Source organism: Paramormyrops kingsleyae, chromosome 22 (genome assembly GCF_048594095.1).
Source record: "Paramormyrops kingsleyae isolate MSU_618 chromosome 22, PKINGS_0.4, whole genome shotgun sequence".
Lineage (NCBI taxonomy): Eukaryota > Metazoa > Chordata > Actinopteri > Osteoglossiformes > Mormyridae > Paramormyrops > Paramormyrops kingsleyae.
In genome coordinates this window covers 5,350,262-5,373,572 of record NC_132818.1, presented here as the reverse complement: position 1 = coordinate 5,373,572, position 23,311 = coordinate 5,350,262, and the positions used below count along the sequence as shown (strand labels likewise).

The following is a 23,311-nucleotide window of genomic DNA, read 5'->3' as shown; positions in this document are numbered from 1 at the left end:
CCAGCAACTTGTTTGTGGATGTTATTCTAACCCTCAGCCCATGAACACGCCACGAGCAGAGCAGAACTGTCCATGAGCTCTGAGAGACGGCAGCCCAGTCCACCCAACCAGAGGGTCTCCTTGGCCATGGCTGCAAGAAGTTTGTGCTCCTTGTGACTTATAGAAGAACTGACAAAAAATTGTGTTAAGAATAAGGTGAAGTTGTTGCTCCGTAATTCACAGCGACAGAGCAAGTCGATGGATGATGAATATCTTCCTCTCAGAGGAGAGTTTTTGCTGTTCTGTGCTGCTACTATTGTGACGGTAATGATGACGGCACGGTGACAGCATTTCATCTTTCTCTGAAAACCACAAACCCCAAATGGAAGATCAATGAGCTAAGAGCCTTTATTTTTCTATTGACCACATTTTGTTGAGTTCTTGAAACGTTCTCATTTGGAATGCTGTGGTCTGTGCAAACACTGCCCACTGGCCTCACGACGCAGGCCTTCCTTCGGAATGCTGTGGTCTGTGCAAACACTGCCCACTGGCCTCACGACGCAGGCCTTCCTTCGGAATGCTGTGGTCTGTGCAGACACTGCCCACTGGCGTCACGACGCAGGCCTTCCTTCGGAATGCTGTGGTCTGTGCAGACACTGCCCACTGGCGTCACGACGCAGGCCTTCCTTCGGAATGCTGTGGTCTGTGCAGACACTGACCACTGGCGTCACGACGCAGGCCTTCCATCGGAATGCTGTGATCTGTGCAGACACTGCCCACTGGCGTCACGATGCAGGCCTTCCTTCGGAATGCTGTGGTCTGTGCAGACACTGCCCACTGGCGTCACGATGCAGGCCTTCCTTCGGAATGCTGTGGTCTGTGCAGACACTGCCCACTGGCGTCACGATGCAGGCCTTCCTTCGGAATGATGTGGTCTGTGCAGACACTGCCCACTTTAATTATAATTCATTTATTTATTGAGCGGACACCTTCATCCAGAGCAATGTGGATTCTTTGAAAGAGCAGGGGCAGCCAGTCCCGGGGGCAATCGGGGGTTAGGGGCCTCGCTCAGGGGCCCGATGGTGGGATCACTCTCCAACCCTGGGATTTTGAATAGGACTGTTGCTGGTGGCCAGTCTAGTGATGGAGAGAAAATTCTGGGCAGTTGGTCAGTCATGTTAAAGGTATTTAACCAATTCATAGAAATAAACACACGCAGGGTGCATGAGCAGAGCCTCTGACATCTGAGCGCATTCTGATACCATGACAAAAAATGAAAAACTGTGCTATTCTAGTGTGCAGCTTCCAGCGAGGCCACCAGACAGACGTCGGATACCAAACTGCACCACGTTCCTGCTGGCAGGTATAAGCGCTGCGCCCCTGGGGGATGTTTGCCATGGGGGTTCAAAGAAAACAAAGAGCTTTGACACGGTGACCACAGTGCACCCACGCGTGTCGTACAGCCCAGGCCCTTTACCTGCACCATGGCTCAGGGCGTGGGGAAGGTGGGGAAGGTGGGCGGAGGTGGGCATAGGTTGCCTCTGTCACAGACGGTGCCACGCTGGCACTGCCGTGGGCGTCAGAGGAAGCTCCTTCCTCGCACTTTCTTTGTTTTGTTTTTTTTTTTTGTTTCCATGGCCTGCAGTCTCCCAGTGACACTTTCAGAGTTTTTAAGGATCCATTCCGCTCAGTGAAGGATGCTGTACCTGTTTCAACAGCAGGACAGTATCTACATCTGGAAGGCAGATTCACCTGAATCGCAGCTCCTCTCATATCTGCACGGACGGTAAAAAATATGCAGTGATCGGCGGAGCCATGGAAAGGCTCTGGTTCTTCCTGTGGATGTTTGTCTTGCTTCTGCACAGCTTCTGTTGAATGCTTGTCATTCGGTTTGGTGACGCATTAGTCATTTACACCCCGGCGAGGATGCTAGCCCTGAGCAGGCTGTCCTGGGGCCATGACAGGTCTGCTGTTAAGTGAGGCCCTGATGACAGCTCCTAAACCAGCGCGGGTCGCAAGCCTCCCCCCAACCCCCCCACTCAGCAAATGTTACTGCCTGCGGGAGTTTTTGTGACGTCAATTTTGGTTCAAAATTTTAGAAAACACAGACACACATTTATCACCGGAACTGCTTTAAAGGTAAATGAGTTAAGCATGTAGAGTTGCTATCCTGCACACCGCTGATGCCCTGACCTGTTACTTTTGCACCTGTGGGTTTCCTGTTAGCTTTAACGAGCCTGGCCGTTCTCCTCTGACGTCTGTCATTAATGTGGGGTATTTGGCCACAGATCAGCCCCCGACTGGATGGTTTTGCCCGTCACACCATCCTCTGCAAACTCTAGACACTGGAAGGGCAGGAAGGTAGCTGTTTCTGATAAGCTAAAACCCAACAATCACACCATGTTTAAAATCATGAATCTTAGCCATTGTAATATTTAGTCACATTGTAACTATGCACATTAACATCATCCCCTCCTGGAGGAGCAGGCGGCTTGCTTTAAGGAGGAGGTGCAGCAAGTAAACCTGCTCCTTAGACTCCCCCTTCCCCCCAACCACAGCCCTATATAGATATATCTGTGTGTAATGTTAAGTCCCCACAGACCGGATGCTACACTTTACCACAACACCAGTAGCAACTCTGTGTGCAAGTCCTCCATACTATAGATATTGTGCATCCTCACTTATGTTAAGGACTGTGATTGTTTATGTGACCTCAGGATCACTCCGTCTCTCAGTAAGGGCATGACAAAGGCATACCTGAATTGGCCTGGTTAAGTACTCTGATTATGACAGAATGAGAACCGGAGCTGAGCCGAAACTGACTGATTTCCCGGCCTCGGCATCTCCATGTCAGTGTGCAGGCCATATAAGGGGCACTGATCTGCCTGACCTTTGACCCCACTGTGAGCAGCGATCGTCCGGTTTGACTTCCTGCAAACCAAAACCTTCCTGAGCTTTGTCTCATGGCAGTGATTCAGTAAGCAGATGTAATGTCAATCTGATTCGCTTTGTTGCAGCTAATAATTGAAAGGAAATAACCACTATTTATTAACTATTTTTTGACAATATGAAAACAATTTGGATATATACAATTACACAGGTTTCATTAAGAAAATGAGAATGAACAGTGGACTAAAAATACTTATCCTCAAAAACTACACCCTTTACAATAAACTATAGCTGCAGAAGCCAGCAAATAGTTTTAGGCTTCCAGTCTCAGACCAATGCAGGCATTTATCGTTGTCTATAGAGCACTCTTCTGGAGAAACTGTGTAACTGCATAACTAACTTTTTACTTTGTGTAAAACGCGGAGGATACTTTAATCTACAGAAAAATAACTATAAAATTGTATAGAAGTATAGCTGGGAATTGCTCCTGATCCGCTATCTTTAAGAGAAAATGCTGAATTAGCTGGAGCACAGACCCCCAAAGCGAAAAGCTGTCATCTCTCCCCTGTAGGTTTACGCTGCAGGTTCACACACCGCACCCAGAAGGCCATAGCGTGCTTAATAGGTGGCAGCTGAGCCCTATAAGCATCACACCTTAGCTCTTTTGTGTCACGTTTACCGACTGCAGACTTTGTGCCATTAAATATCAAGGCGACCCTTCCTGCATATGATGAGAACTGACATCGTCAGAATATGTTTAACTCATCTGCAGTTTTCATAGCATTCGGCAAGTACAAACCTCCAAAATGGAATATTTAATTTATATTGAAACAAATCAAAAGAGAAATGAAAAGTCTAATTTCTGTAAAATTTCTGCTAAAATCTTTATTTATTCGTTGAATGCAAAAAGAATTTTTGTACATTTTTAGCTAGTATTTCTACTATTATACACACCCAGACATGACTTGTTTTCTGACTGGAGGGGAGTCTGGGCCAAAAGGCTATATCAACAGTAATCATCCATCTTCCATTTATATATTACTCTCACAAATCACAGCAAGTGCAGAGTCAGAACTAAACAGGACTTTTGACGATCTAGCCACCTTCCACAGCCCCTCATCCACTGCCAGGATGCAATTTCACTTGTTTGTAGAAATTTGTTTTTGTTGTAAAACTACCAAACAGGTTAAGCTGTTACTGTACAGACGGATATGTATCTTGTACCAGACCAGCCAGGGCAGAAGTGGGGGCCAACAGAAATCCTGACCTGCTCTACTGCTCTGACTAGGTAAACTACACAGCATCACTGAGAATTGACATGGATTCTATCTGTACATCCAGTGAACATTTTGACGATAGGCAGCTCAGCCTGTACTGTCATCTTGGGCACTGACCCATGGATCGGTCAGTCGTTGTCCGTTACACGTGCTTCCCCCTGCCCTCCGAGATGACGTGCTCTGGGGCAGCTCTGGTGTACCACTCGGACCAGGCCCCGTCATACACGGACACGCCGGGGTGGCCGCACAGATGGGCCGCAAGGGCCACGTGACAGGCAGTCACCCCTGAGCCGCAGGACACACACAGGGGTTTGGTCAAATCCACTCCGGCACCCCGGAACATCTCTATCAGCTCCTCCGGTGGACGTTCAAGGCCAGAGGCATCCAGGAAGCAAGTGAACGGCATGTTGATGGAGCCCGGGATATGGCCAGGCTCTGTATCTGTCAGGAACAGAGAAAGTCATGTGACCTACCGCCGCGTCAGATCATATTTAAAACAATACAGGCTGAGAAGTTTTACGAGATCTTATCTGCAAGGACAGGAGCTTGACATTTCTTGCTTTGCTTCTTTGAAGGCTTAACATTATAATAATATCAAGCTGCAGAACTGGGATACGTACTGTCTCTTGGTTCCGGTTCTATTCCTCTGAATCTCCCCTCAGCCCTTGCGTCCACCACTTGGAACAGTTTGCTCTCAATGTTTTTCAGAACATCCTCGTAGGTTTTCACCCAGGGCCGATGCAGAGACGCCCTGAACTGCGCTGGGGCAGGTTTGCAGAAATCTGCCGTGACAGGGTGGCCCTCTTTTAGCCAGTTCTTCAGACCGCCGTCAAGCACGGACACGGAGTTGTGACCAAAGACCCGAAACATCCACCAAACCCTCGGGGCGGAGAAGGAGCCGAAGTCGCTGGCGTCGTACACCACGACGTGCGTGTCATTGCCAATGCCCAGGTCGCCCACATAGTCCGCAAACTCGTGTTCACCTGGCAGCATGTGATCAAACGGGGACGTTTTATCACAGCATTGATCAATATCGAAGAACGAAGCCCCCGGTATGTGTCTCTCTTTGAATTCAACTGAAGGGTTACGTTTCAGTTTGGGTAGGTACCACGAAGTGTCCAAAACACGCAACGCAGGCCCCAGAAGGTTATTCTTCACTGCATCAGCAAGCCATTTTGCTCCGACGAGAGTACGTGTATTAATTGACATGTCAGTTATACTTTGCAGACGATAAACTCGGCCGGCGAATGTTTGTAAACTGGCTTTTCCTACTAGATACACGGAAATGTAGACCCACCCCTCTCCGTAACCTATCGCAGCGATCAGCTTGGGGAGTGTAAAGGGCATTACCGTAATGTCGTGTTTATGCGGACCTACCCCTCTCCGTAACCTATCGCAGCGATCAGCTTGGGGAGTGTAAAGGGCATTACCGTAATGTCGTGTTTATGCGGACCTACCCCGCTCCGTAACCTATCGCTGCGATCAGCTTGGGGAGTATAAAGGGCGTTACTGCAATGTTGTGTTTATGCAGACCCACCCCGCTCCGTAACCTATCGCCTCTATCAGCTTGGGGAGTGTAAAGAGCGCTACCGTAATGTCGTGTTTATGCGGACTCATCCCACTCCGTAACCTATCGCCGCGATCAGCTTGGGGAGTGTAAAGAGCGCTACCGTAATGTCGCTTTCATGCGAGCACATGTTTTTCTGAGACGTGTTCTTTTGATGGTTGCTTGCAAAGCGTCATAACATCTGCTTTGTCATTTGCGTTAAATATGGTCAATTTATTTTATTAGTTTATGTCAGTTTCTGCTTCATTTTGCCGTTTGTACTTCTCTACAGTGAAATATGAGGCTGGGATTGCATTTATTTACATACCAGGGTCTAAAAATAACGTCAACATCTATCCGTACTTCCGCCTCCATGGCGAAGTAACCCGGCATTTATACTTTTATACTCAAATAAAAATATAGTATAGAGATTTGATTCGCCCCCATTGTCCCCTCTTCGATTTCCATTGGCTCTGAATGATGTCGATAAAAAAAGCGCGGAAGCTTTGATGCGGCTGTAATTTTTAGTAGTTCCCAAATTTTGCATAAATACACACGAATTGAAACGTTTTATATGTGCGGTCATGGTGGCGCCATAAATATATGTTGATCAGTTAGAGCCCTAACGGGTAGCTAAAGCTATCACAGATAAACCATCCAACGAGGGCTTTTGCATACCTATTAATGGGAACCTTTTGCTAGGTGCCCTGTGTTAATAGCTGCATTGTCTGTAAGAATGACGAAACTGTTGCTATATCTGCCCGGCTAGCTCAGTCGGTAGAGCATGAGACTCTTAATCTCAGGGTCGTGGGTTCGAGCCCCACGTTGGGCGATGTAATTTTGCTAATGTGCGGTCCTGCGGGGAGTCTCTGGCAAAGGGACTTTTCTCTCTGGAGCTTTGCTCTTGCCTTGAATGTGTGTGTCGTAGGAGAGAGTGATATGAAAACGTTAGAATTCCTATGTGCTTCTCTTTGTACGATTAGCGAATGAAGTATCATTCAATCATGAGTTGCTTTTCAGCGCACGTACCTGTGGTAATCCGCTGGTAGTTGTATTGCAATAAGATTTTCATTAGATTAGAATAAATTAGCATAATATATTTTGCTATTCTGGATAAACACCATAGAACCCGAGAAAAAATATTGTTTAATTTAAAAAAATATGTTTTTTATGCAATTTTTTTATCCACCTTTAAGTGAGAAGTGTTTAGAGAGCATGCGGTGCTCCGTGAAATTTACTGCTGTTTCTGTTTTAGCAGGGACTGATGTGTGATGTTCCCTTTGTCCATTTTCTGCTCTGTCATGCTCGAGCGAGGTCCAAAAATGGGTGGGTGAGGTTCTGTGGACTCAGGTGCATAATACAGGGCCTGTGCAGTGCTACGGAGCCCCTAAAGTCCCACAAGGTGATTTTTTATAAATTCGTATGCGTCTCAACGCACTTTAGATCTGCACACAGAAACCATATAATGAACAGAATTCAGCTAATCAAGTTTCATTTTCATATTAGAATGTCATGTAAAGCGCTCATTTTCGTGCACAAGATACATTCTGTGCCACAAAAGAATTATTTCATGACGAAATCAAACGTTTTGTAGAGCCTTTCGTGACAATAAAAGACGGAATGCAATTTCGTGGTTCCACGAATATATAGTAAATTAACTTGTGCGCAAAAGAAAAAAAATCACCTTATGGGACTTTAGTTGCTCCATGCTTACCTCTATTAATGAAAAGGTCAAAATGATTTACTGATTTTCCAGGTTTCTAAGCCAAACTGATGGAATGGTTCAGTTGAGTATCCTTCAGAAAAATATTATATATGGAATATAAGTATATAAAACCAAATAAATACAGATGGTGTCCTGTAAATGTTTCTTTATTAATAATCATTGTCAAAGTTAGAAGGAGCAGTTGTATTGATTGAGTTAGATTAACACACACAATTACATAACAACTGCTGTTAATGTGAATCGAACTTGCTGAACTCCAGCTGTTTGTATCTGTGGCCCCATTTCATGGCATGTTGTTCATGAAATTTGAATGCTGATAGAAATGTACATTAAGCAGCTGGGTTTAGTTTCTGGTTGTATGTGTAGTGGGTGGGTCTGACTCTTGCTGCTTAATTAGTTCTGGTGTTCATCATTGATGGCTGAATATAATTTATACCTTACTTGACTTGAGTACTTTTTTTTTTTTTAAGAATCTGCCATTTATACTGTCAGCCAGGTTTTACTTTCTCTAGCATCTTAATGTCTGAACCTTTTAATATAGAAGGAGTGGGGCACTTAGCATTTCACGGCATGTACTTCTTGGCCTTCAGACGAGGTATGATGTGCATGTCTCTGACGTCATCGTGCTGGAGCAGCCAGCACAGGTATCGCTCGGTGCCCATGCCCCAGCCACTGCTGAGTAGGGTCTTCATCTGACGCATCTTAATGTACCATTTGTAAGATTCTTGTGGCACTGCATGGTGCCTCAAGGCCTCTTGCACCATCTCAGGGGTGGAGTGCCTCTCCCCCAGGCCGATGGTCTCTCCCAGACCCAGGAGAAGGTCTGCTGCTTTGGCTTTTTGCTTCCCCGATCCCTCGACATACGCCTGGTAGAAAGGCACCCCGAGGTGATCCATTTCCGTCAGCCAAACCGCTCCCCCATACTTCCTGATCAGGGCTTGCTCCCCTTTACGCGTCAGTTTCCTCCCAAACTGGGGTTGCCCATCCTGCACCCATTCAAAACAATCCTCAGAAGGCATCACAGGCAAGGCCTGCTCCAGTGTGACCCTTGGTAGGTGCTGCTGTCCATCTAAGCTTTTCAGCAGACTTTGAGCATGGGAGAGTGTCCCGGCACACGCCAAGATAACGCCAGAGTGCTTTTTCAGCATTGTGCGCGTGAGGTGGGCTACATAGCTTTCAGCTACATGCATAGCCTTTTCCACGTCTCCCAGAAGCTCACATTCCACGTGATAGAACTGGTTCAGGTGTGTAGCGTCAGGATCTTCCCCACGGAAACTGGGTGACATGTAATAGGTGCCTCGCAGGCCTTCCTGAAAGCGCAGGAAATACTCAAGGATGAACTGCATGGAGTCTGCTAGATAGACATCCTGCCCAAACATGTTTACATAAACTGGCTCAGAGTCAGATCCTAGGCCCATGGGTGAGGAGATGGTGTCAGTGGTGACGGGAGTCAGAGCGTATGCATACCTGCAGATGTTGTGAAAGAACTCCACAGTAGAATGAAAAAGAGTATCCTGGATTTTAAAGAGCTGGCGGTACCACTGGCTTCTGACAGCTAGATCAGCGTGTTTTTCAGGGTCCTTCCAAGACTGAGGTGGTTTGCAGCGTGTGACTTTTGATTGGATCTCTTTCAGACTCTCAGGAGAAGCCAGCGGGCCATCAGCAGAAGTCACATACCCCTGGTAGGTGGAGCAAAACTGGGGGATGTTGCTTAAAGGATATTGTCCAGGTGGACAAAGTAATGGAATCAATTTTGCATGGGCGTAATCAATCTCATAGCCTTCAAAGATTAGCGCCACACCATGGGCACCCATGGCCTTTTCCAGCAGATGGGCTACTTCACGGGAGGCCAGGACCAAAGCCTTGTAGTCATCTTCCTCCAAGCAAAAGATATTGCTTGGTAGTGGTTGACGTGGCACAAGAACGGTAAAACCTGGAGCACTGGGAAATGGTGTGAGGAAAGCCACATGCTCACTGCTTTCCCACACTCTCCACTGCTTCTCCTCCCCACGCACTATGCGGGAGAAGAGGTTATTGTGGGAGGGGTCTCCAAGAAATGTATAGCTAGGTGGTGTATCAGGTGTCGAAAGATATGATCTAATTTTAGTTTGGACTTTCTTTAGTTCTGCATCCTCACAAAGTGGACCACTCTTAGAAGTACAGTAACCAGGGTCATAATATTGGAAGTTCATTTCTTCAGCAAGGTGAGGCTTCCAGTTTGATTCCAGTCCATGCAGTGGCAACAGCCGGATGTGAGCTGCTTGCTCCGGTTGTGGCTTGAACACTAGAGCACAACGCTGTACCTCTAGTTGTTCACAGAGAAGATTGGAGACTGTCTTCGCCCTCAGAAATAGCTCTAGGAACTCTTGCTCTGGAAGATGAAAGATACTGTTGGGCATGTTTGGGTTCTTTTGAGTAAGTATTGTTGCTCCTGGGGTCCATGGTTCAGAGTGTAAGTAGGCTACTAGTTTATCTGTCTCCCAGATTACATTAGAATACGTTTTTAAGGGTCTTAAGACTTCAGCACATGCAGTGCCCCTTATTATAGATCCAACAAACATCATCCCTGCATTACATTCTATCACAGCATCACCACGAGCATCAACAGCTATTATTCCTGCACAGGACCCCTTCAGGTCTTCAGAAATCACCTCCCTACAGGCTTCCTGGAGACTGTGGCCTTTATGGTGGTAGAGACTAGCTATTTTGTGTGCTACAGTCCATCTCAGAAACACGTCCCCATCTCCAGAGCAGGTCACTGCCAGCTTTGCATCAGCAAAAATCCCAGCACCCACCACTGCCGTGTCTCCAATTCGTCCCTCCCACTTTCCCACTAACCCGCCGGTGGACGTTGCTGCAGCCAGCTTTCCATGCCGATCCAAAGCGACGGCTCCTACTGTTTGGGGGTGGTTGTTTTTTGAGGTACCTCTATCCATGAGTTTCATCTTCAGCTCTTTGTGCCGCACATCGGTGCGAAAGTATTCAGGCCCCATTGGCTTCTCCTTGACATCCAGGCCCTGCAGGAATGCTTCGGCACCATCTCCAACCAGGAGTCCATGGGGGCTCTTCTCCATGACCTTCCTTGCTGCTTTGACTGGGTTTTTCACTGTTTTCAGACAAGCCACAGACCCAGAATTCACTTCGCTGCCATCTACGATAGTTGCCTCCATTTCGTTCCTCCCTTCCCTGTTGAACACTGAACCCTTGCCAGCATTGAAGAAGAAGCAGTCCTCAAGTGCAGACACGCATCTCTCAACTGCATTGAGGCTGCTTCCTCCGGCTGCTAACTCTCGTTCCCCCAGCATTAGGGCTGACTGCAGTGAGAACTCAATCATATTTATCTCATTCTGCTTCAACATCATGTCCTCCCCAGCTCCACCATGGATCAGCAGCGTGAAATCTGATTTCGTATCCGGAGTCAAACCAGAAGAAGCTTTCTGCTGATTGAAACCTCCTGCTACAGTGACTGAATTTTCCTTCTCTGTCATATGATCTTGATCTTGCAACCAGCATTCCAGTGCCCCCATTTGAGCTGCGATAGCGTACCTCAGGGCCAACAGCATTATCAGCTTAAGAGTGATTTTAAGGTTCTCCTGAAGTCGACCCAAAACATTAGCAAAACTACCTTTCCCACTAAGGACCATGCGAACCCGGTCTCTTCTTCCAAGGTAGGTGACAGCCAGCTGGTCCTGCGCATATACATTCCCCACGGCGCAGTCCACCCCTTCCATCAAATCTTTGCCTGTGAGGTAGACCGAGGGACAGCCAAAGGGATCTAGGAACTTTTTAAGAGGGTTGTCCTGAGATAAAGCCAAGCGTAGGGCAGCCAAATGAGGACCTACACCCTGACCACTTTTTGTGTTTTTGATGAGGAGCTTGTGCTCCTGGAATGCTTGATGAAAGAGGCGCAAGAGGTCTTTGGTGTGCTGTAGGGTGTTTCTGGGCCCAGTGCAGGACATTAAGGCCTTCAGTAGCTGGCGGGACTGCACAGTCGAGGTGAATGTGGGATCACACCGGCCATGCTTATAGTGACGCATATGGGTGGGCGTGACCAGGATGTGTCTCTCAGCAGAATCCCCGAGAGTCTGCAAAAGGGCAAGCTGTAAGGAGAAGTTGACCCATGCATCGAACAAGGCCCTGTGAGCTCTCAGGGTGCTGAAGATATCTGGGTAAGATGGAACCTCAAAGGTCATGATAGGATGGGAGGCCTGAAGAAGTGATGGGGGGGTGGGGGTGCCTTGCTGCCTTATGGCCTGTAGCGGGAAGGACAGTGGATGAAGAGATAAGGACTTGCCGGTACTCAAGATGTTCTGAGGGCTGACTCCAGCCTCCGGCAGAAGCTGGCTTAATTGAAGTGACTCAGAAAGGTGCCACACGCTCTCTGTCACCAAGCTGGCGACCATGCCGTCCACGGCACTGTGCTCAAACACCACACCTGCTGTGCTGTCCTGGAAAACCACTATATTCATCACCTGTGAGAAACACGATACTCGTCAGACACAGATACCACTCTCATTGCCCAGACCAGCTATTCTATATTACATAGGTTCTAGTCGATCATCTTCTGCTTGTTTTAATTACAAGGTAAATCTAAAATCATAAGTTATTTCACCCTCCATAAAGTATGATTTGGTTGTTACTCCATGTTGTCTCATTGGAGCTTTTTTCCCTCTTGGTCACCACACGTCAAAAGCATCCCATAAAGACCTTCCATTACCTTGTCATAGTATCGCAGGCAACATCCATCATCTCCCCCGAGTCTCAGTTTGTTGAGGGTTCCGGCCAGATCAGGCGGAGGTTGGGAGTTGTCCAGGGTCAGGGCCACCACGGCACTTTCCATCAGCCCAAGTGAGACAACCGCTTCTCCCCCACTGTCCAGGATGCGCCGCCTCAGGGCATGCCAGTCCTGGCGTGGGAGGGTGGAGAAGCTGCAGATGATGGCAGGGTCCTGTTCCTCAGCTGCTTGGGGCCGACTGGCAGCCTCTGCCACCTGGCTGTAGATGTCGAGGAAAGGTAGCGGGCGTGGGGGCAGCCCAGGATGCGGACGGCACAGGATCTGCACTGGGAATATCCCTCCGTGGCAGATCAGGATGGCGTGAAGGCTGTCCGGGAAAACCTGGAAATAACCCAGATAGGTGGAGAGTAAAGGACAGCCGATTGGATCATGATTAAGGATTTTGGGTGGAGCTTTGCTGCCCTACATACAGGCAAGGGTGAAATATTTCAGAGAAAATATCCAGTGCTAGAAATGTCTAATGGAGCCTTAGAGTCTAAAACGTTGACTGAATTGGGCTTTAGGGGCTTCAATATGTGAGCGAGAAGCTGCGTTTTCATTTTCAGGAGAAGACATGGGGTGAGGATTCCTGATCATGCTGGTAGTAATATTTAGGCATGAATCTCACCTGAATCTGGTCCAGATTTTTACCAGGGAGGCGGCTGGCAGAGAAGACCTCCGACTGCTGTGTCCTCTCTGTGGGAGCTTCACCCTCCACCAGCTGCGGCTCAGTGCAGAGCCTGGCCGCCGCCCAGAGGAGAGCTGCTGCGCGCTCAACTGGGACACCGGTCCGCTGAGATCTGGAGGGGGCCAAGACAGCAGGGATGGCGGTGGAGGTGGGCAGGGGTTCACGGCAAGACAGCAGACGGCTCTTGAACTGGTCGGTCACCCAGTTCTCGTGTCCGGACGCAGCGGCAGCCAAGCGGCCATGATTGTCTTGCAGCACCCCCTTCTGGTGGGAAAGGGTACTCTCATAGTCTGAGTACTGCTGGGGATCCAGGGTGAGCTGCAGCACACGGCTGGCCTCGCCCAGGGTGACGTCCAGCTTGGGAATGGGGAAGTCAAGCAGCTTCATTTTCATGAATGACCTATGACTACAGAATCCAAGAATTAGTCAAAATTATAATTGTTAGTATTTTTATTATAATTATTTGCGCATTTTAGTTTAATAAACATTTAGATACTATAAATATGGAAAAAATATGTTAACCCCCACCCCCTGGTGACGCGACTCCTTGGACTAAGGAGGCCTGCACACATCAGGGAGGCTAAGATCTAAAATTCCCGGAGCTTTCAGCTCCCGTCAGACTCCCTGACAGCAGACAGAGCTTAGCACAGCTGCCCAACCAAACCTAGCAGCTACACTGGGCAGCAGGTGATCACCATGGTAACAGTGGCTGCCAGTTTATTTCTAACTGCGCGGTACTTTACCAAGAAAACCTTATGGATGGCCGCACCAGGAGGAAGGTCAGAAGGTACTCAGTGTACTGCTTTAGAGTACACTGGTGTATCATTGAGGAGGATATATACTCAGTAAGTATCCAGAGCCACCATAATCAGATTCATTTAATACAGTACTGCCAAGGTCAAAGTCTATAAATATTACTCAGATTCTGTTATTCACTCCTACTCTCTATGCCTGTCCTACATTTTCACTTTTTAAATATATTTTTCTTTGGACATCTCTAAAATTTCTCTTCTGGCATTTGTGTTGCTGGTCGCCATGGATACATATCCCATGTTGTGTAATTGAGTTTCATAATTAGATTTTTCTCCCTGTAATGACTACTAGCTTTGCACGAAAATTAACTCAGCTTGGCTCAATAATTTACAAAGTGTCTTTCATTAGGAATGTGAGAAATTATAATGTCTCCTAATACAAAACTAAATTGATCATTGCATGAATGCAGATGTTTTCCCCAAAACCCGTTACAAACATACAAAAACTCGTCAGTGTAACCCACTTTAAAATAAAACAAAAGATTCCAAAAGTTTATAATCTTACAATGAAATAAATTACATTGAAAAAATGTTCAAGTGCTTGGGCAGGTTTGCTGATGTGTACACGTATGCATGCTTGTCACAACTTTGTGTTATTACTGACAATAATAAATAGATAAAATCAGGTATGTGAGGTAAACAGTCTTGGATATCACTCCTGAGTTACTTTCTGTAGTTAAAAGCTACCCGTCCTGTCCAGGAGAATGTGTAATTGTCTTGTGCCCTGCACTTACAGAAATAGATGTGTAGGTAAAATAAATGAATCTGACTATTATTATTATTTTTTTTAATGTTAAACTCGGTGGCCAGTTTATTAGGTACATCAGCTTGTTTAACGTTAAATTCCTTAAAGAAAACACGCATATAGCGATTCTTTTATAGCGAAAATTCGGCTATAACGATGTCTACTGTCTTCCCCAAAGAAATATTTCAATGAATTTTTATTCGGTTATAACGATTTGCCTCAATCATTCCAGATTTAATAGTTTAAAATAAGTCCGACGTCAGCTTAATCGCGTAGCCAAAGCGAGCAGCAGTCAGTACAGTATGTACCTTTTTTCTGTGCGTAGCGTTCTACCACCATGTAATATGTTATCGATTTCGTGGTCCATACTAAATGTTTGTTTAATTACAAAATACACGTTGCTTGATAGTAAACAAGATGTTTTATTTTGATCATTACATGAAACAAAGCTTCATAGACAGAACTAGAAGGTCAGTGTTATTTTATACCTGTAGTCATAATACATGTGCCTAGCGATCAGTCATAATACATAGCAATCTTACATGAAAATGGATATAACGAAATTCGGTTATAACGAAAGAAATCTGCCGGCCCCAGAAAATCGTAATAACCGTGCTCGACTGTATTTTAATTTGTGCCAGAAACCATGACACTACGATCAATATAGAGTTTTGAAACTTTATAAACTGCATACATACAAGACCTCTGTAATTGTAATTGTAAGCTGTAATTGGTTTGTAGACATAATTAAGACCTGGATTTAAAAGAACCTTTAGGATTAAACTGTCTCAGAAAACTTTTCTTCCAATTTACATGTCAGAACACATAGCTAAACGTTGCATTCCAGAATAAGAATGTAACTGTAAATCGCTTCTTCATTCAAAGTATCAGTGGCAGTGGTTTTTCCCAGGTAAAAGTGTCAGAGAGAACTAAAAGTACTCCAAAAATATAACATTATATCATGCTCATTGAATACTGATTTTTTATAATACTGCTTTTTGCAATGGGTTTAGATAGATCATTTATAAAAAAACCTTGTCACCTGGTTTGGTTCCAGTCATTGATACTAAGTACAGGTATAACCATCTCCATAATGTACGTACAGCTTACTTCTGGGTGGTATGGCTGGACTCATCCTAAACTAATATATGCACCCAATGTCATGTACGTCAAAACACGCAAACTGAGTATTCGTCATTTTCCATAATACATATAGTAATTTGTGTAAGATGGACTTACCTCCGGGTAGAAAGGGCTCTGCGATATGGAGAGGATCTGGAATGCAAGGAGAGTTTAGTACAACGGGGTTCCCTATGTCTAGAAAAACAGGGCTGGGCCCTAATATGGACACACCGATTCCAATTATGGAATTTAATTTCCTGCACAGAGGCTAAGTGTGATGCAGATTCCCATGACAGAGTCCTGTCAATGAATAACGTGACATTTTCCTATTTTAAAACTGTTCACGTGGATTTTATATTGATTTTGTTCATTTGTTATCAATTGTAATGTTGTTTTCCTCTTATATGACATTTAGAGGAGGCTGTATCAAACTGTCTTGCCCAAATATAATTAAGTTATCGTTTATTGTTTATGCTCTAAAACCCTCAGCAGAAGGGAATTTCACAATGGAGAAATGTGATTTTGGGCACCCCACCTGATATGTAAAAAATATGCGAATAACAAACGCAGTTATGTGCGGTGAGCAGCACAAGGAACAAACCTGTGTCCATCCGCCGTATAATGCCAACTAATAAGAACATAAATAGATCAAAATGTGGTGGACTCCATGTTTGCAATGTAAATAGGAAGATTCTGAGCCCCCTGCAACTGGCTGCCTGTCCTCTGCGCATTTTATGTACAAGAGGATAGGTATAAAGACCTTTGATTATATTAGATCAAGAGTTAATGCATTATGCATTTTGAACAAAGGACACAGATGCAAGAACATTTGCAAGAGTGCACTGTGAGAAGAGAGAGGGGTATGGCGGAAATAGGAATGGACAGTCAGGTGATTTGCTTTGCTTACTGATCTCATCTGTCACACACATCTACAACCGAAGAAATTCATGGAATCAGTGTTTTATTGGTCCACCTAACCTGAATGAAGCAACTATGCGCAGGGCTCTGAAAGTAGGTTTTCTGTGTACTGCTTTCTTTTCAATAAAAAACTCTGTTTCAGATTATGTCGGTTGGGACTAGTTAAGTGCATGAGAAAGCACACAATATATTTTTATGACATCTAGTGGCATAAAAAATCCCAGATAGCAAAATTATGCTGGCTCTGATGTGGGCCACATACTGTACACTCTAAAAAACGCTGGGTTGTTTTTTCAACCCAAATGCTGGGTTGAGACTGCTGGGTAACAAAGTTGGGTTGATTTAACCCAATTTGGGTTGAAAATCGGTCTTGATCTATAACCCAGCAGTGCTGGGTTGGGAACGCGGACGTGAAAGAGAGCATGCACGTCACGTCAACATCCAGGGACATCAGCGAGAGTTGACGGAGTTTTGCGCCGTCTTTAGAGGGAAGCCAGTGAAATTCTGTCTGAAACGTAAGTTATTCAGTGTGTATTTAACAATGTTCATAATAAATAAAACATTTGCTTTACTGTATAATATATATACACGCAAATTTTAGGCTTTCGGTCAGTTGAACTGAGATTACCTAACGACTAAGCGACGGCCGATCTCTTGCTCAGTGGACGGGAAAGCGCGCGTGACATCGTCATCGGAAGGAGCTTGGAAAGGATAACGTAAAATTTTTAAATATTACTTTTGTATATGTTAAATCTACTTTGTTTATTATTAATGATTTACTGTGTTAGATACGGTTTTGATATAGCGGAGTTTACTTAACTAATTTGATTTTGTCAGCACATCCACATAAATTTCACGCTCTGCTTGTAAGGTACACTTCGTTCAGTTCGTTTGACTTAGTTGTACATTCGACAGCAAACGATGTTAATTTACTACGAACATGTAATTTCTTTAATCCTGTAAATGGTTTGATGCAGGCGGGAATGTCTGAGCTTAGCTCAGGCTAAAGGAGGCTTGAAACTAAGCATGTTCGACGGACATTTTCTAAGCATAGTGCTAAGGCCATGGTCAGTGGTTAACTAATGCTGATAGCTTGGTGTGTTATGGTCTTTAATGCTCCTAAAGTTTTTTTAGGTGTTCTGAAGGTAGCTCTAAGGATATTTAACTTTTACACATTTTTGAGTTCCTAATGAATCTATACCATTTCTTTTTTATTTATTTTTGCTTTTTTCAGATTGGGACCAATATGGCTGAGTACCTTCGTTCAGAAGAGTCCATTGAATTTTCTTATGTTCTCATGCTTGGAGACAACCACTGCTTTCAACCCTTTGCTATAATAAATGGCACAGCATTTGAGCAAAGTACATTACTTGCTGCAGTGGACGTTTGAAATGTTTTCATATTTTAAATACATATTTTCTTGGAAGTAAATTTGACTTCAGTCACTTTATATCTCAGGATATATTGATGTTTGCACATAATTGTTAATAGGAAAGTTATAAAATGTTTTCCTATTTTTTCCTAATCTTAAATTTGTATTTTCTTAAGTTTTTTTTTTGTTTGTTTTTTCAGTCAGTTTGATGCCGTTTCATTATTACTTCTACATATTTTTTCAGTTGATGATTTATATATATATCAGGATATGTTAATGTTTATGCACAAATTTGTATTTTAAAGTTAATCTTTCTGACTTCAGTCAGTTAGATGCTTTTTCATTATTACTTCTACATACTTTTATTTTTCCTCTACTCTACAATTACATTGCAACTGATTCTTACTGATGATTCCTGTATATCTCAGGATATATTTATGTTTATGCATGATGTAAATGTTATGAAAAGTTTTCATATTTCAAATTGTGTTTTTCTAAAGTTAATTTGTCTGACTTCAGTCTGATGCATTGTTACTGACTTCAGTCACAGTGTTTCTGTGATACAGTTTGATACATTTTAATAGAAATTGTCTTAATGCTGAGGTGGAGATGGGAAAAATGTCTAAAATTCATATGGACACATTTTTAACATGTTTTGTCATAAATAAAATTCCATTACTGAAGTATGTATTGCTGTAGAATTGTTTTTATTTTAGTAATTTTAATCACCAAAGTTACTAGATTAAATTTCTGACCCATTTTGGGTTACATTCAACCCAGCAGTGTAGTCATTTTTAACTAATAGTTGGGTTAAAAATCACAACCCAGCATGCTGGGTTAAACGTGTAACCCAACTTGTTGGGTCAAAATAACCCAGCGTTGGGTTAGTCCCTTTTTTACCCAGCGCTGGGTTACCAAAATAACCCAAATTGGGTTGTTTTTAACCCAGCAGTTTTTAGAGTGTAGTTTCTTCTGCTCCACTATCCGCCTGGGTCCTTGGCCCAGAATTGGCGTTTGTACAGCATCCCGACTTATTTTCAAAAGCTGGCCCAAATACTGCACAACAATCAGAATGAGAGTCTGGCCCAAGTGTGGCGCAGGCACTAAAAAATTACTTATTCTTTAAGGTACGGCCCAGGTCTGGCCCACATACCCAGACACTACAAAATGACTTTTTCTTAAAGGTACAGTACAGATCTGGCTTTGTGTAAGATATCATATTGTAAAGTAGCTTGGCCCAGGTCCGACCCACATATTATGTAAAGGTACAGCTATTTAATTGCTAGAACTCAGAGCTGACTGAATTAATGATCAAACTACAAATTGCAGTACTTCAAATTACATAGAAATACACTTAGCATTACAGTGAAGAAAAAACAAAACAATACGTTTCCAAATGGTTTTATTTTTGAAACATCAGGCAAATTCAGAAAACAATTCAGAACAGCATAGCACATGGTATGAAAAATGTTTCACAAAATTGAAAAATTTGCATTTGTTTATCCAAAATTTTAATGAATATTAGAGAAAAAATGAAGGACTAGTGTGTGAATATTTGTGTAGGCACAGTATACTGACACACATCTGACACATACTGGTGAGCGAAAGAGGGTGGGTGGTTGAGTGAACAAGAGAGAAATCTTATGAGTTTTTTGCCGCCGTTTTCTGCCTCCCTCTCGATCTAAAGCAAGCTGGAGCCATCTTTTCATGACAGATTCCACATCATGATCTGTCGCTTTGGACATCAGTGGATTTTTTCGAACTGCAGCTAAAATGCCAGACAGTAACAGATATGTCTCAAAATTCATACAATATTGAGATTTTAAAACAAATTCATGCCAGTTTAAAAATAATCCATAAATAGACATAGGTTTTAAGATGTATCTTTTCTATGCAGCAACACCAGTCACGAAAATATGTAAATTTAGTTTTTCAACATATTCAAAAATTGACCTAGTATTAAGCTCTTATTTATTTAATGATTTTTATACTTGGTGACAAAACAGTTAAGCACCCAGTTGAAGTGGTGGAAATAAATCTGCACATGCTGAAAGGTCATGTGACTGTATTGCAATGATTATATCATACATTCAAATCAAGCCATTAATTACTTCTGGGTGCTTAACTTTTTTTTGTCACTGAGCGTATTATAGATGTTAAGTTATTAGCGATGTTAAGTCATGTTTTATGGAACACCATAATACTCAAAATGAAATAAATAAATTTATATGTGTATATAAATACATACATACTGTAAATATCTCAATAAATAAAATAATTACATCGTCCAAAGCTTTTCAAAGTATTTTCTATATCTGCTAGGCTGAATAATGGATCGCAAAGGATTAGCAAATCACAAGCTCAGTCCCGCCCCCCTCAAAGTGATTGACAGAGTGCACCATTATTCTGAAAAGAAGCACTATGAAATAAAAAGCTGGTTTGGAAAAACGTCATTCAGAAATACATCATTGTGAAAAGTCTAACTTTATTGTGAAATATAATTTTAATTATGTAAGTAATCACTTTTGCATTATATTATGAAATGTAATTCCATTTATTGAATTATTGTTCAATAAAATGACACATTTAATTATTGAAATATTTCTTTGCATATTTATTTGTTTATTTGAATATTCTGGTGTTCCATACATTTTATCCTTCTCAACGACCACCTTGTCCAGCTAATGACCCATATGATATGTTTGCATAAATATTTACCAATCATCACATCCTTCAATCGCAGTGTTGCAAATGATGTCTTCCCGTTCAGCCCCTTCCAATTCATGTTTCTAGCAAGGCTATTGGAAATTGTTCTCCCCATTAGCCGCCAGACTGCATCCTTTATGTCACACCCTCCAATAAGACTTAAGTGGTTCATCTACGAGAAACACAAAAAAATTTAGTCACAAATTACCAAACTTTACGGCTGATGGAACAGGACACGTTCACTTTGCATATTTAAAAAAAGTTATTCATAAAGTCCAAAAGTGGCTGTTAAACTTTAAAATAGTGACCACAGAAAGTGGTATTCCCCGCTTAAGATATATAAAAACTTACCAATTTCTCTTTGAATTCTCCATTATCAAGTTGTACTTCTACATTTTGTAGCCTAGTGCTTGTTTATCACGCACCAGCAGACGCCCTTCTTCAATTTGACAATCCTGGGTGTTTTGCCGTGCTTGAAGAAGACGCAAAATAAATGTCTGTTGCTCAAGAATCATTTCTTGCTTTGTTAGGACTTCCCGAATTAGTGCTGAAACACATAGAGAGGCATTTGCAATGTTAGAGTAAGTTTGATCGATAGCAAGATTTTATCAGATGTTGACAATGACAATTATTTTTCCAGTAGTCAGTAGCCATACCAGGTGATATTTGCCAGTGTCAGGCTGCTAATGTACACCCTGTGATGTGATATTTAGTCAATCATAAACCCTACCCAGGGAGAAGCGAACGTTCACGAACAAAATATAAACGTTCTTTTACTGTGTATTTACTGTTTTGATTGTTTACGAACAACCATGTAACGTGTGCGCCGTGTGAATAACGTTCGTTTCTGTAAACTCAGCTACTCTTCACTTTATAAAGAAAGTAACATTAAATGTCCTGACCAAGTTTTGAAGGTATTCTCATGTATCTGAATTCTTTGCAAAGATACAGACAGCAACCGGTAAGAGAGTCAACAGGGTGCTAACAAATGAAATATTTACCGACACATGAAATCCACATTGGAAACACAAGAAATGAATGAACAATCAGTATGTATATTGTGCATGTATAAATGGGGCAAAGGAAAGTAGTATTTGAGTAATTGACTATTTAGCTGGTTGTGTGTATGCATGTTGAAAATAACATGCACGCACGCACACACACACACACACACACGTAGGGTAAACATATCCTTATGGGGACCGCTAATTCATTCCAATGGGAAAAATGCTAACGCTAACTATGACAACCTTAAAAAACAGCGGCCGCTACATTTGACATTAAAACGCAGATATAATTTTTTATTGTAATTTTAGGCCACGGTTAACGCGAATAGACGAGAAGTGGGGGGGTACCTGTTCTAAGATCGAGCTACACTTCAGCCTTAATAATTTTTATTGCATATATTAATCTTAATCCACATATCCCATATTGGTGGCGAAAAGTTACCACAACAGAAACAATACCCTAATGTTTATTTGCAGCTTTTCTAACGTTTCTCGGCCGGTAGAATAATTTTATCTTGACAACAGGGTTCCCAAACTAGTCCTTATAATATTACATATTACGTTTCTCATACTATTACGGTGACAAATCCGTGATACATCGAAAACTGATGTTTGGATATACGGTTATCATATCGTGATTTTTTTCATACTGTTGGAGCCCTAAATATATACAGGGTGGCGCTTGAGCAATGTATTAGCCCAGATAAATCACAGTTAGTTGTAATGGTACATGCATTTTTCCCCACATTTTTTTGTACTCGCCGGTCGTTGTAATTATGCTCGCCTCAGGTACGTGGGCCACAGCAATTATTAAAGTTATATCGTATGATAAACTCATATTAACATTTTGAAATAAAATACTTACCGCTCCCGTCATGCGACTACTACAAAATGAGCGCAAACCATTGTTTCATGACGTCTTGGCGGACTTTACAGTCAATCAGGACACTGGAAAATTCAGCTTATGACCAAAGTCCCTGCTCCATTTGATTCAAGGGTAAGCGCACCGGGAAAACGGCGCTAAAACAGCAAACCGGCAACAGATATATTTAAATCTATATATAATTTTTAAATTTATTGTTTACCTTTTATTAGTACTTTGCCCCAGTGTTTTTACATTGTAGTTTGAATATATATTTAAATATATGAATATTTAGTTTATATGTTCCTCAAAGAAAAGAAAATGAAGCATATATGAAGACAATTTGACAATGTGTAAAATGTAGAGAAAATAGTTATTGCAATATTTTTACAGCGATAAACAGTACAATTAAATTAGAGAAAACCGTCTACCTGTGAGTCAAGAACTGTCATTCTTTTTCCCCCCTTGTAAAAAATATTCAGGGGAGTTAGGCCAAGAAAAAAATCGCAATGGTATTAACGGGAAGCACAAAGGCGCTGGATTTAAAAGAACCTATAAAGAATGGGAAGTCTGATACATATTTCACCTAGGCAGATGCCGAGGCATGTATAAAACTGATTGTCAAACGTTCAGAAAAGAGCAAATGTAGCAAAACTAGATTCGTTGAGCGCCTAAAACCGACAACAGAAGCAGGCAGAGAACGGCGCTCAGCCGACGACAGCCCACATGAACAGAGTCGTGGGTCAGCCAGAATCGGCGGCCGGGCTCGGCACTGTCCCAGCATCATATCATACTGCCATGAAATAAAAAAGGATCGGCGGAACTGTGCTCAGCCACCGCTGGACCAAATGAACAAAGCCGTGTGTGAGCCAGAATCGGCTGCCGGGC

The 23,311-nt window shown here is 43.0% G+C and overlaps 2 protein-coding genes, 2 long non-coding RNA genes and 1 other non-coding gene across 8 annotated transcripts; 2 read left to right on the top strand and 3 right to left on the bottom strand.

Moving 5' to 3' along the window:
* Positions 1-3,727: 3,727 nt before the first annotated feature.
* Positions 3,728-5,493, bottom strand: mpst (mercaptopyruvate sulfurtransferase). Its single transcript, XM_023796815.2, has 2 exons — positions 4,766-5,493; positions 3,728-4,586 (listed from the first exon to the last, which is right to left on the bottom strand). The coding sequence occupies exons 1-2, from the start codon at positions 5,490-5,492 to the stop codon at positions 4,288-4,290; spliced, it is 1,026 nt and encodes a 341-aa protein (XP_023652583.1). The 5' UTR covers position 5,493; the 3' UTR covers positions 3,728-4,287.
* A 957-nt stretch (positions 5,494-6,450) lies between these two features.
* On the top strand, positions 6,451-6,523 carry trnak-cuu (transfer RNA lysine (anticodon CUU)). The gene has a single exon. It is a non-coding gene; the product is annotated as a tRNA-Lys (tRNA).
* A 1,024-nt stretch (positions 6,524-7,547) lies between these two features.
* Positions 7,548-15,757, bottom strand: LOC111835986 (uncharacterized). Its single transcript, XM_072704931.1, has 4 exons — positions 15,676-15,757; positions 12,820-13,285; positions 12,135-12,533; positions 7,548-11,889 (listed from the first exon to the last, which is right to left on the bottom strand). Exons 2-4 carry the CDS (start codon positions 13,270-13,272, stop codon positions 7,981-7,983), a joined length of 4,761 nt encoding a protein of 1,586 aa, XP_072561032.1. The 5' UTR covers positions 13,273-13,285; positions 15,676-15,757; the 3' UTR covers positions 7,548-7,980.
* Positions 15,758-16,272: 515 nt separating this feature from the next.
* LOC140581630 (uncharacterized) lies at positions 16,273-18,531 on the top strand. 2 transcript variants are annotated; one of them, XR_011984732.1, is made up of 3 exons: positions 16,360-16,569; positions 16,863-17,192; positions 17,711-18,531. It is a non-coding gene; the product is annotated as an uncharacterized lncRNA (long non-coding RNA). The 2 variants fall into 2 exon arrangements; XR_011984731.1 differs by having other exon boundaries at positions 16,273-17,192.
* Positions 18,532-19,253: 722 nt separating this feature from the next.
* Positions 19,254-23,280, bottom strand: LOC111835984 (uncharacterized). 3 transcript variants are annotated; one of them, XR_011984734.1, is made up of 4 exons: positions 22,855-23,280; positions 20,906-21,101; positions 20,567-20,726; positions 19,254-19,616 (listed from the first exon to the last, which is right to left on the bottom strand). It is a non-coding gene; the product is annotated as an uncharacterized lncRNA (long non-coding RNA). The 3 variants fall into 3 exon arrangements; XR_011984735.1 differs by lacking the exon at positions 22,855-23,280 and adding an exon at positions 21,211-21,225; XR_011984733.1 differs by lacking the exon at positions 22,855-23,280 and having other exon boundaries at positions 20,906-21,198.
* Positions 23,281-23,311: the final 31 nt, after the last annotated feature.